The sequence below is a fragment of the Lepidochelys kempii genome, chromosome 5 (assembly GCF_965140285.1).
Source record: "Lepidochelys kempii isolate rLepKem1 chromosome 5, rLepKem1.hap1, whole genome shotgun sequence".
Lineage (NCBI taxonomy): Eukaryota > Metazoa > Chordata > Testudines > Cheloniidae > Lepidochelys > Lepidochelys kempii.
In genome coordinates this window covers 50,479,004-50,493,318 of record NC_136384.1, presented here as the reverse complement: position 1 = coordinate 50,493,318, position 14,315 = coordinate 50,479,004, and the positions used below count along the sequence as shown (strand labels likewise).

Sequence of the window (14,315 nt, the reverse complement as noted above, 5' to 3'; positions counted from 1 at the left end):
AGAACTTTAATAATTTTTGTTGCTCTCCTCTGGACTTTCTCCAATTTGTCCACATCTTTCCTGAAATGTGGCACCCAGAACTGGACACAATACTCCAGTTGAGGCCTAACCATCGTGGAGTAGAGCGGAAGAATTACTTCTCTTGTCTTGCTTACAACACTCCTGCTAATATATCCCAGAATGTTTGCTTGTTTTGCAATAGTGTTGCACTGTTGACTTGTATTTAGCTTGTGATCCACTATGACCCCCAGATCCCTTTCTGCAGTACTCCTTCCTCGGCCGTCATTTCCCATTTTGTATGTGCACAACTGATTGTTCCTTTCTAAGTGGAGTATTTTGCATTTGTCCTTTTCGAATTTCATCCTATTTAATGCAGACCATTTCTCCAGTTTGTCTAGATCATTTTGAATTTTAACCCTATCCTCCAAAGCTCTTGCAACCCCTCCCAGCTTGGTATCGTCCACAAACTTTATAATTGTACTCTCTATGCCATTATCTAAATCACTGATGAAAATATTGAACAGAACCAGACCCAGAACTGATCCCTGCAGGACTCCACTCATTATGCCCTTCCATTATGATTGTGAACCACTGATAACCACTCTCTGGGAATGGTTTTCCAACCAATTATGCACCCAACTTATAGTAGCTCCATCTAGGTTGTATTTCCCTAGTTTGTTTATGAGAAGGTCATGCGAGACAGTATCAAAGGCTTTAATAAAGTCAAGATATACCACATCTACCGCTTTCCCCCATCCAGAAGGCTTGTTACCCTGTCAAAGAAAGCTATTAAGTTGATTTGACACAATTTGTTTTGGACATATCTATGCTGACTGTTACCTATCACCTTATTATCTTCTAGGTGTTTGCAAATTAATTGCTTAATTATTTGTTCCGTTATCTTTCCGGTACAGAAGTTAAGCTGACTGGTCCGTAATTCCCCAGGTTGTCCTTATTTCCCTTTTTATAGATTGGCACTATATTTTCCCTTTTCCAGTCTTATGGACTCTCTCCTGTCTTCCATGTCTTTTCAAAGAGAATCACTAATGGCTCAAATATCTCCTGTCAGCTCCTTGAATATTAATACAATACAGTTGTATTAATTCAGTGTATCATCTTTGTTTTACATCTATGTTTTGTTTGCCACAAAAAGTAAATGGAAAAAAAATTACTTGATGCTGTAAAGGAATGATGAAAGTTGGCAGGTAGTGTGGAAGTATAACATTGTATAAGTATAATGTTGTATAAAGGGACATGCTGGATACATTGTATATGAGAGGGCATGCCAAAACATGTTACAAAGTATCTGAGGGAGCACACGTAGGGACAGTTAGCTTTTGAATGGAGAAGCAATTAAGATAGAGCCAGCATGTCTAAGAAGCAGGCATCAGAATGAAAGGTGTGAAGGGCAATTAGTTAACTGGAAGCTGTTAAAGGAGATTGTTAAGATACGTGACTGGTCTCAGGGATCTCGAAGGGTGGTGACTAAAATCTTTTTCTTCTTTTGTCTGTAACTTCTCTGTAACTTGTTCTCCAAAAAACTGTATAAATTAAGAGACACAAGCCCCACTCGGGGGGCTCACTTCTAAATGTATTAGCAGAGCAGCTTTGCTAATAAAACAGAGTGGTCTGATAAATTGTGAGTCTGAGTCAAACTTTGACAGTAGTAAGCACTAGCTTATGAACGTTTCTTAAGTAAGCAATTATATAGTTTACACAGATCTTGCAAATAAGATGATCAAACTCCCTATGCTAACCTAGGAGCAACTCAGTGCAATTCTGGAGTGGGGGTGGCTTTGTGTGTGTTTTGTGCTCACCTGAGGCTGCTCTGCCTTATACTGGCTGCCTATAGTCCTCCGAGGGTGTTATGGCAGCAGATGATCATTTCAATGGTAGCTGGATAGGGCTTAAGTCTCAAATATATTTTGCCCGTTGTTAGATGTCTGATTTGGCTTCTGGACACATCTCTGTCTCTTAAAAATGTTTTTCTGAATCTCATGTCTTGCTCATTTATATTCATCTGAACTATTAGCTCTCTACGTTTTTTGGCTGCAACTTTTATTTTGTGGCTCATCTCTTAAAATTTCTAAAATATAATTCACAATCTGTCTCCAGTAGGGCTTTTGGCTGTTATGAGTCCAGGCTCTGAAATAACCTTCAGACTGATATTGAATGCACTCCACTTTAACTTTGGGAAAAGAGCCAAATCCTGAGACTTGCTGCAGCAACTCAGACTCAAAAGCCAAAAGGTACCATTGTGATCATCTAGTCTGCCCTCCTGTGTAACACAGGACACAAAACTTCCCCAAAATAAGTCCCATAGCAGATCTTTCAGAAAAGCATCCCATCTTCATTTTAAAACTGTCAGTGATGGAGAATCCACCACCACCCTTGGCAAATTATTCCGTAATGGGTTGTCCACCCAAGGCAGAGCTGGTTAGAAGAGGCCAATTAACTTTATAGGCTGCACCTGGAGGAAAGCTGGGGCCTGATCAGGCACAAGGGCTTAGGAAGCCTAGCTGGGATAAGCTTATAAAGAGAGGAAACTGGTAGTAAGAGAAGGCTGCAAGAAGGAGCTCTGCAGTCACTCCTTAGAGAAAAAGGAAGGCAGCTAGATACAAGGAAGAGGTCTAGAAGGAGAGTAAGCCCTAGGATCCTTCCTTTGATAACAGACACTAGAAAGAGCCCGGGGGGGGGGGAAGTAGTCACATGGAGAAGAGGAAGCCCCAGTGGTAACCTAAAGGGCCAGAAGATAGGGAAGAAAGGTAGGAAAAGGCCCAGGAAAACAGCAACAAGGTCAGAACTTGTACAGACCTTAGTTGCTAGGCAGAGTCCCTAGGCTGGAACCCAGAGTAGTGGGCAAGCCCAGGTTCCCCTACTGGCCACTGGGCAAGCAGCACAGACTGGGCAGTGGATAGGAAGACTGGGACTTTCCTACCCTGGAATGGAAGGACTAGAGTGACCTGGCCAGAGGGCTATTGCCGAGAGGGAGCGACTGAGTCCAGAGTGAGAGGCTGAGTATGGGGCAAGCGAGTGAAGGAGGGGGGAATCAGACTCCTGAAGAACTAAGGAGGCGCGCCTCAATGGTGAGTGAACCTGTTACATATTTCAATGGTTAATTACCCTAACTGTCAAAACTGTGTGCCCATTTCAAGTCTGAATTCATCTAGTTTCAACTTCCAGCCATTGAATCATGTTATACCTTTCTTTGCTAGACTGAAGAACCCATTAATAAATATTTGTTCCCCATGTAGGACTTATAGACTAATCAAGTCACCCCTTAACCTTATCTTTGTTAGACTCTAGGAGCTAAATCTATTTATCTTATCACTGTATGACATGTTTTTTAATCATTATTGCAGCTGTTCTCTGAAGCCTCTCCAATTGATCAACATGCTTTTTAAATTATCAACAGCAGAACTGGACACAGTATTGCAGCAGTGCCAAATACAGAGGTAAAATAACCTCCCTCTTCCTACTCAATGGTCTCCTGTTCATGCATCCCAGGATCACATTTTGGCCACAGTGTCACAAGGGGCTTATGTTCAACTGATTATCCAACATGAGCCCCAACTCTTTTTTCAGTCACTGCTTCCCAGGATAGAGTCCCCCATCCTGTAAGTATGGCCTACGCTATTTGTTCCTAGTTGTATACATTTACCCAGTTTATGAAGTGATCCAGATCGCTCAGAATCAATTTACCACTTTCCCAATTTTGGGGTCATCTACAAACTTTATTGTGATTTTATATTTTCTTCCAATTCACTGATAATGTTAAATAGCATAAGGCCAAGAATTGGGCCCCTTTGGGAAACACACCCACTCTGTGTTGATTCCCTGTTTAGTTACATAATCTATCAATTAGGCAATCTCTAATCCATTTAATATGTGCCATGTTAATCTTATTCCAGGATTTTTTTAAAATCAAAATGTCATGTGGTATGAAGTCAAACACCTTACATAAGTCCAAGTTTATTTCATCAACACTATTACCTTTATCAACCAAACTTCTAATCTCATTTAAAAAAATAGCAAGCTAGTTTGACAGGATCTATTTTCCATAAACACATGTTGATTTGCATTAATTATATTACCCTCTGTTAATACTTTATTAAAATAGTCCTGTATCAACTGCTTCGTTATCTTGCCCAAAACTGATGTCAGACTGACAAGCCTATAATTACCTGGGTCAGCCTATTTACCTTTTCCCCAAATGATTCAAGATTTATTGACAATCAACATTAGAGATCCAGCAATCTCCTCAGCCAGCTCTTTAAAAACTCTTGGATTCAAGTTCTCTGGACCTGTTGATTTTAAAAATATCTAACTTTAATAGCTACTATTTACCATCCTCTAGAGACAATAGTGAAAGGGAAAGAGTGTTATCACTGAGACTATTTCATCTGCTTTCCACCCAAATATAGAACAAACATTTATTGAACACTTCTGCCTTTTCTGTAATGTTAGTGATAATTCTATTATTTGCATCTAGTAATTTATCAATACCATTGTCAGGATTATTTTTGTTTCTAATTTTTAAAATATGCCTCTTATAGTCCTTAACTCTGCTGGCCATAGACTTCTTGTGTCCCTTTACTTCCCTTATCAGTTTTCTACAACCCCTAATTTCTAATCTATGTTCATTACTATCAACTTCCCCTTTTCTTCCATTTGTTTTTATTTATTTTTACAGCTGCCTTCACTTCCCCTCTAAATCAAATCTATTTTTAATTAGTATGGCCTTCTTCCTTGATTTGTGGCTTTTGAGACATCTAGTAAGGGGTTCTTAAAGGAGTCCCAATTATCATTCACATTTTTCTGATTAAATTCTTCCTTCCAGCTGATCTGGGTCAATTTTGAAACTGGCCCTATTAAAGTATCAAGGATATATATTTATCTGGACTAGATTCTGCTTGCACAATGTAAATGTGATTGTCATGATTACTTATACCTGAGCTACCATTAATTTTTAGTTCTGTGTTCAGTTCCTCTATCAGTTAGGACAAAGTCTAATATAGAATTCTCTGGGTTGGCTGCACCACTTTTTGAATTAGGAAATTGTCACCTAAAATGGTTAGTAATTCCCAGTGACTTCCACAGGCATCAGAAGTGATCAGCACATCTCAAGATTTGACTGTAAAATGCCTCTTATGTTGCATTTCAAACTGTTACTGATTTAATCTACTATACAAAATGTTTTGGGATGCTGGCAGGAAAAAGATGTCTTATTTTTTGCAAGTATGGCAACAAATAGCTATCTGAGTATGTGACAAGAAAATGTACCTAACCTATTCTATATTGAGTATTTCCCCTCTGGTATAAAAACAGCCTTTTTTCCTCAGTCACTCTGATTCAAGACACGTAAGGCCAGATCCATAGTTGGTGTAATCGGGCATTGCTCATTTAATTTCAATGGAGCTATGCCAATTTACACTGAGAATCTGGTCCTTAATTTTCAACTCACTTCCATCCCTCATTGGGAGTGACAATATTTACCTAATGCTCCCCGTTACCCACTATTAGCATGAGGTGAAATCTTAGCCTTACTGAAGCCAATGGCAGTATGGTCATTAACTTCAACAGGGCAAGGATTTCACCGCTACTTTTTGGCTAGATTTCTCATGTGGCTGAACAGCTCTGGAGTCTGAGAAATGACTGCTCAATTAACAAGGTAAGATTCTTTCCTTTTATTAAGCTAAGTGATGCCTCCCCAGAAAAGGGTTTTTCCACCTGAAGTCTGCATGAGTTCTCCTACACACACACACACTTTTAACCATTTGCAGGTCTTCAACAGTTAACTTCAAAACTTGACTTCCTAAAAAGCAGTTAGTCTACCTTTTTTGGTCATTGTATGTGTAATCTAGAAATTCCAAATTCAGTACATTCTCCAGGTCTGAGGGAGAACTAATGTACAGGGCTAGACTGAGTTGATCAGATAATTGAAAAACTATGTGTTAGAGGAAAAGACAACTTCTGAATGCTGTGAAAGACTCTTCTGTGAGGGGGCCTTGCACCTCTTACTTATGCAAACAGCTCCAGTGATTTAAGTGCAGCTACTCAAGTGAATAGGGGTTGCAGCATTCGGTTCTTACTGAGCACTGAAGATTGTGAGATTTGTAGACACTTTGCCTGAAGTGCTCGGGGCCCTGAAGGTTAGAGACTGGTTACCAGTCCACAATGATTCCTGCAGAGTTTATGAACTCAGGAATGCAATGTACAAACTCTGAAAGACCAGGTTGGGATCAGGGCTCCTACGATGTTGCTATGACCCAGATTGGAATCTATAGGAGGTGTGGTTTCATGGCACCTCAAGGAAGAATTAAGCATCTCACAAGACCAGGTCCCTAGTATGCATGGTAATATGTTACAATATATTATGAAATACCAGTATGTGTATACACTACAAAGAAAGGAAGTGAAACTATAACAGTAGTGCAAAAATAATACACCTAGACAAAGGTGCAGGAGCAATTTCTATTTAATGCATTGTGATCATTTTATTAAGTAACATTCTGGGATGATGTGTGGCTTCAACTGCTTGACTTGCAGAAAAGCATCTAACCTAATCTGTGGCAGCAAATAGAGGCATGCATGCGTACATGCTCACTTCAGATGAAACTTGTTTTGTAACATGGAATATTAGATCAGATCGATACTTTGGCACTGTGAGGAACAAAGTTAATTTTATGCATCTATAGACTTTTGTGGTCCTGAAATGGTTGAGAGCTGAAAATAAGTTTTAAAAAAAATGTAATTTGCTACCAGCAGAGCTATAATAGAATACATAAAAAGCTCTCTAGTTCGATATTGCATTATTTTGCAATTATAATCACATACTGATTTTTTTTTTTAAATCTTGTAATACAGTCAAATCTATGGAAGTGCCTTCATTTTTCAAAGGACAAAGTTTCATATCCCCACCCTGATATCAGACCAGCAGGGCTAATACACCACTCCACAGAAATTGTGTGCTTACACAGTATATCCATGTTCCTGCTGCTTTGAGTCTGGCATATATCGGATCAACATTGTTGTTAAAGCTGACTCATCTACAGTAGATGTAGCATGCTGGATTGGTACTTTTGTAATAGATCACATTTTCACCCTCAACTTTATGGTTGTGTGCTTAATACCAACAAAACGACTGTAAAGGGGTCTCCATGTAAAAATTCCATGTTACTGCTATGATACACTAAGGGTCATTCTCTGCTAGCAAAGCCTTAAATCCATGAAGTTATGACAGCAAAAAATTCAGCCCCAATATACTAATATTTATATCATCTGAGAACATGAGTCATGAACTGAGGAAAAGTGACATTTCAATAAGACAGGACAAAGTGGGGCAAATCGTCTGCCTTTGATGCAGACGAAGTGTTTTGAATTCTGATTAGAACTCATGTTGGGATGCTAGGAGACAAAAAGATTTTAAGTCGGACGGTAACAAGAAAAAAGGTATTGAAAAGAGAACAAAAACAAGAGTATTGCAAGCAGCTGACACCATGCTTAAAAGTGGGATTTCTTGTTATTGACATTCCCCACCGTGCAGCACCATCTTTTCCGCACAGCTATACTTAAGAGCGCAGGATATTGTGGTATGGCTAGAGACCCACAGTTCTAAAGCAGATAAAGTTACATAGGCTTAAATACATTAAGCATATTGTATTTCAATTCACTAAATATATTAAGCAATGCTCTGGAATGCCCCTGTATTTACTGAATGTGCACTGTTTTGGCAATGTACAAAAAGTCCCTGTCTATGCAGCTTACAATTTAAAGGTCTAGTACTCCCATATACGGGAATAACCACAGAATGGGAGTGAAAACTCTGTATATTTCCTTCAGATTCTTGCTCCAAAGACCTCTGCCCCTCTGGAAAAGGGACAGGGCTCCACATCCTAAACATGCAGCCCCTTTGCAATCAAGAAAAGGAGTACTTATGGCACCTTAGAGACTAACCAATTTATTTGAGCATGAGCTTTCGTGAGCTACAGCTCACTTCATCAGATGCATGCCGTGGAAACTGCAGCAGACTTTATTTATACACAGAGAATACCTCCTCCCACCCCACTGTCCTGCTGGTAATAGCTTATCTAAAGTGATCATCAGTTGGGCCATTTCCAGCACAAATCCAGGTTTTCTCACCCTCCACCCCCCACACACAAATTCACTCTCCTGCTGGTGATAGCCCATCCAAAATCAAGGTTGGTCTTAGAGGATCTATGCAGTAGCCAAGGGCATCTGAACTGCTGTTTGCCACTGCAGGAATGATGCTCCCTGGGCCCTCAAGTTTCCCTTCATGAGGGCAGTGTTCTGCAGCATGGAAGAGGAAGTGTTAATTATTGCAGACTCCATTGCTGTAATTTATTCTGCTGTGCCACTGGGATTTTTTTGGGTGGGAGGTAGGAAAATCCAATGGAGACCAGGTTGGTGCCCCAGGCCCTTCACACTCCAGAGCCTCTGACGGGGTTGAGGGAGAGAAGGAGGGCACTGAGGAGGCTCTCCTCCCTTCTGTGTCCCCAAGGCCACTTCCACAAATGCAGTCTTCCTTTATGTACATATAGGAAGGGGAGCATGGGAGAATAATTTAAGCATAGGCAGTAAAACCAAGCACAATCACATATAAATGGTTCACCCTCTATCTAAAGTAAGCTGTATATGTAACATCACGAGTGAGGGATGGTATAAATCTACAGCAAATACACAGTGGGTTATTGATGAAAGGTCATGCAGAAGAAATGCAGAGGAAGGAGGTTCCTTGTTTGCCAAAAAAAGAAAATTCCAAGCATAGGAAATGGAACAGAAGATGGTGCAAAGATTAGTATGGTAAGGTGATGAAGGGTCTGCAGGAGGTGGAAAAAGTAGAAAATGAGAACTGGAATATAGGAATTGTACCTGAGGGTCATTTTGCATTTTTATTTCAAAGCTGCTCAGCTCCCTTTTTGAGAGTTAAAATATTAGTCATCAAAATTCTGGCTCAAGTATTGTCAGCCTGGCTGTATTTTATTTCCCCCAAAAAACATTGAGAGAATAATAATAGTAAATCATGTTTTGAAGTACCACAAAAATGTTGAATTAGCATGGTTAAATGTTGGCATTAAACCTAAACACCATCTCCCTTGTTCTAGTTCCTTGATTCTCATTTTCCTTTGTTGTGCTGCTTTTTAAACCTTTTTTTTGACAACGTGGTGTATTCCCATTCCACCATATCACTCCTGTTTTCCATCTCCCTCCACACACACAAACTTGTCCCCCTGATACATGCCACATCTATCCTCATGATTCAACACACTCCCTTATTTTAGCACTCCTAATTCGTGCACAATGCAATTTTGTGCACAAATCCGCTAACTACACACAAACTGCTTCAAAGACCGAGCATTGAGTCTTACTGAATGCAATAGCAACTCTAATAAGTTAAGGTTTAGTTATTAATGAGCCATGTTCTAACATCTCTGCATGTGAGATTTGCTGTGGATAAGCAGCATGGTCTTGGTACCATTAACCCATGAGTCAAAGTATAATATGCTCCTTTCCACAGAATGAGTTTGACAGCCCTGTGTTGGGGGATATCAGCCATCCCTTTGGAAGTTCCACCTCCTCCTGGAAGTGGGCGCAGGGCAAGTGCCATAGGAAGTGGCACTCCGTGGAAAAGGTTCCCCATTACTGATACAGGTTTAGACTCTAGTTAGTGAAAGGAAGAGAGCTGTATGGTTGGTGGTTTGGGAGCCCTCTGTTTACCTGCATTCATCCAGTGACACAAACAGGTTAGTTATAATGAAATTTACAAGCCATTTGCTCATAAATGGGACCAATTCTGTAAACTTTACACAGCACCAAAGAAAAATATTTTCCATTCCTTCCCTTTTTAAACATTTCCACTAATATTTAAACAAAAGGAAAATTAAATGCACAGAGCTATTTTACAACATTAAGGATGTGACTACCCAAAAAGAGAGAGTGCTAGTTAAAGTTGCTATTCCTTCTTTAACTCCCCTGCTCCCTATATGCCTGATGGCACTGGCTGGCTGAACACTGCAATGTGCACGTGCTTTCTAACAACCTCCCAGCTGCAAAGAGATCTCTTTATAAACGTGTCCTTCATGTGAACTCTAGTCTGAGTGAGAAATGTGCAGAACAATAAAGCAGATCCGACCAATACTATTTCTCTAGTTTCCTCAAGCTAGTGCATTTATTTTAATTTAAAAGGGAAAATGAGGTTATAATTGAGTTTTATTTACAATTTCACATGGATTACAGACTTCTCTTTACTGTTGGCTTCTTGCTTATTAATGCATTTTGAGAACAAATCACGTGACAAAACAATACATTTCTATTATCCTCTTAAAAGGTTAATCATACTAAAGGCTAAAATAGTGATAACCAGCCAAACTGTATATGCAAATAACTACATCCCAGTTTATTAGCTATGGAAAATCTATCATTTTTTCAAATAAGTAGCAAATAGCTGTAACTGTTGTTCTGGACTGCTGATCTTTTCTTTAGAATGTAATCTGAAGAGAGGCTTTTTTTTTTTTTAAATGTAGGATCCTAGTTAGACCTGGGTGAGTAACAGCGGAAAATATTTATGAACGAAGTCCTCCCAATCTATTCTCTCTCCCTTGCTATGGAAGCCACTGCCAGAGGATAGGAAATAGGGTATCCATACCAGCACCAAGAATATAAAAATGTCCCTCAACTAAGTTATAAGAACAACAGATACATGCTTTAAAACACAGAAATCCAAGTCAATGAGTGGGAAAGTGTCATTCCTATAAAAGGAAGGGCTTTGATTTAAAGATCAGGTTGGGCAAAAAGATGCTTACTTGTAAAGGTAATACTCAGCTTGATCCACCTCTTCTCGTGAAGAAATGTTGTCAATAAACTGATTTTAAAATAAAAAAAATTCTTTAGTGTACAGCAGTCACAATGCATATTAGAACATTAACACATTTGTTTTGGTTCACATTTAAGTGTCTAGCCACAAAATAATCTTCACTTTGTTTAGTAACTGACTTCACTTTTGCAGTGTCTTCTTAAATGCAAACAAAAATATACAGCATCTCTTGATGTTTTAACCTTAAGAGTCATTGATTGTCTCCATCTACATCTCGTACAGTCCAGAAAGACTGAGACTGGTGTGATGGTTAAGGCCCTGGACCAGAAACTAGGAGATCTAGATTCCATTCCTGGTTCCATCCTCGGACTTTGGCCAAGTCCCTTCATCTCTAAAAATCATCCTTTTCTTCCACTTTGTCTTCTCCATTTATATTGCAAGATCTTACCATATCTATATACACTGCCAAAAACAACAGGGACTAGACTTAGCTAGTCTCTAGGCATTAATAGTAAAAAAAAAAAAAAAAAAATGGGAGTGAGAGGGCCCAATTCTGCTCTTATTTACACCAGTGTAACACCATGAAGCTATGCTGACCTATGCCAATGGAAAACTCTCTCTTTAGAGGTTTTTAGACAATCTTACAAAAAATTCTTAAAATTAAATTCAGACAACCGGAGCGGAGAACAGGAGGAGTTGTGGGAAGCTGTTACACTGAGTGGTCTCAATGCGATACACAATTTTCCAGCCTTTCTGAATTCACAGAATCAAAAATTGACAAACGCTGTTTTTATTCCCCAACATCAGTAATGATCTCAGAACTTATCTGCTTCTTGCAAGCTTGATATTGGGTCAGAGTATAGCTCAACCCAAAAAAAGGCAAAGCTGTCTGATCCAAAGGCCACTCAAGTCAATGGGAGTCTTTTCACTGACTTCTTCAAGGGGCTTTGGATCAAGACCATACTGTGCTGCAAAACTGTTCACAGCTTCTCCCAGTGGAAACAGCTAAAAGCAAGAGGACTACCAGAACTGAGGCCACAAAGTGTTCAGTAACTGCATGAAGTGTTTTTCTGAATTGTATGAAAACACCCACTGGTGATTCCAGTGATCGCTAATGGGTGAGACTAGTACTGCTGAGTTTCCAGTATAGCCAGTCAGCCTTTTTCTTTCTGACCTAGTTCTGTGCTTTGAAATTCTTTTAAAAGCAAGTGGGATGTAGACCTGAGGTTGAAAAGGATTCTAAAGGGAGCGGGAAAGAATCCCCTAATTATCCTTCATGTGGGAACAAATGATACGGCTAGATTCTCGCTGGAAAGTATTAAGGGAGACTATGCTAGGCTGGGGAGGACGCTTAAGGAAATTGAGGCTCAGGTGATCTTTAGTGGGATTCTGCCTGTTCCTAGAGAAGGGCAACAAAGGTGTGACAAGATTATGACTATCAATAGATGGCTTAGGCAGTGGTGCTATAAGGAGGGCTTTGGGATGTATGGCCATTGGGAGGCATTCATGGATAGAGGACAGTTCTCTCGGGATGGACTTCATCTGAGTAGGGAAGGAAATAGACTTCTAGGATGGAGGCTGGCACAACTGATTAAGAGAGCTTTAAACTAGGAATTTGGGGGAGATGGTTGGGAGATGTCCAGGTAATCTCCACGCCAGAATTTAGCATAGAGTGGAAAGAAAATGAAGTAAGAGTGGATACAGCTGTAGGTAGGAGGAAGGGCAGTGTAGATACAAGTCTAATAGGTTATACTGGTTGTAAAATAACCGTGCCTAATAGGGTACAGAATGTGAGTGAGGCCAAACAGCAAAAATTAAGATGTTTGTACACTAATGCAAGGAGCCTAGGTAACAAAATGGAGGAACTAGAGTTACTGGTGCAGGAAGTGAAACCAGATATTATAGGTATAACAGAGACCTGGTGGAATAGTAGTCATGACTGGGCTACAGAAGGGTATGTGCTGTTTAGGAAAGACCGAAATAAAGGTAAAGGTGGTGGAGTAGCACTGTATATCAATGATGAGATAGAATGTAAAGAAATAAGAAGCGATGAAATGGATATGACTGAGTCTGTCTGGGCAACAATTAAATTGGGGAAGAAAACTATTAGAGCCTCCCTTGGGATAGTGCTTGGGGTGTGCTATAGACCGCCGGGATCTAATTTGGATATGGATAGAGCCCTTTTTAATGTTTTTAATAAAGTAAATACTAATGGAAACTGTGTGATCATGGGAGACTTTAACTTCCCAGATATAGACTGGAGGACGAGTGCTAGTAATAATAATAGGGCTCAGATTTTCCTAGATGCGATAGCTGATGGATTCCTTCAGCAAGTAGTTGCTGAACCGACTAGAGGGGATGCCATTTTAGATTTGGTCTTGGTGAGTAATGAGGACCTCATAGAGGAAATGGTTGTAGGGGATAATCTTGGCTCAAGTGATCATGAGCTAATTCAGTTCAAACTGAATGGAAGGATTAACAAAAATAAATCTGCAACTAGGGTTTTTGATTTCAAAAGGGCTGACTTTCAAAAATTAAGGAAATTAGTTAGGGAAGTGGATTGGACTGAAGAATTTATGGGTTTAAAGGTAGAGGAGGCCTGGGATTATTTTAAATTAAAGCTGCAGAAGCTATCGGAAGCCTGCATCCCAAGAAAGGGGAAAAAATTCATAGGTAGGAGTTGTAGACCAAGCTGGATGAGCAAGCATCTTAGAGAGGTAATTAAGAAAAAGCAGAAAGCATATAGGGAGTGGAAGAAGGGAGGGATCAGTAAGGAAAGCTACCTTATTGAGGTCAGAATATGTAGGGATAAAGTGAGACAGGCTAAAAGTCAAGTAGAGTTGGACCTTGCAAAGGGAATTAAAACCAATAGTAAAAGGTTCTATAGTCATATAAATAGGAAGAAAACAAAGAAAGAAGAAGTGGGACCGCTAAAAACTGAGGATAGAGTGGAGGTCAAGGATAATCTAGGCATGGCCCAATATCTAAACAAATACTTTGCCTCAGTCTTTAATAAGACTAAAGAGGATCTTAGGGATAATGGTAGCATGATAAATGGGAATGAGGATATGGAGGTAGACATCACCATATCTGAGGTAGAAGCGAAACTCAAACAGCTTAATGGGACTAAATCGGGGGGCCCAGATAATCTTCATCCAAGAATATTAAAAGAATTGGCACAAGAAATTGCAAGCCCATTAGCAAGAATTTTTAATGAATCTGTAAACTCAGGGGTTGTACCGTATGATTGGAGAATTGCTAACACAGTTCCTATTTTTAAGAAAGGGAAAAAAAGTGATCTAAGTAATTATAGGCCTGTTAGTTTGACATCTGTAGTATGCAAGGTCTTGGAAAAAATTTTGAAGGAGAAGGTAGTTAAGGACATTGAAGTCAATGGTAAATGGGACAAAATACAACATGGTTTTACAAAAGGTAGATTGTGCCAAACCAACCTGATCTCCTTCTTTGAGAGAGTAACAGA

At 39.6% G+C, this 14,315-nt stretch overlaps 1 protein-coding gene across 3 annotated transcripts in view; it reads right to left on the bottom strand.

Moving 5' to 3' along the window:
* Window positions 1-14,315, bottom strand: part of MRPS27 (mitochondrial ribosomal protein S27) — a 65,690-nt gene that overhangs the window by 34,602 nt on the left and 16,773 nt on the right. For all 3 annotated transcript variants that reach the window (XM_073344308.2, XM_073344310.2, XM_073344309.2), the window contains exon 4: window positions 10,824-10,882. In XM_073344308.2, the coding sequence (XP_073200409.1) occupies window positions 10,824-10,882 (59 nt within the window). The remainder of the gene's footprint in view (window positions 1-10,823; window positions 10,883-14,315) is intronic.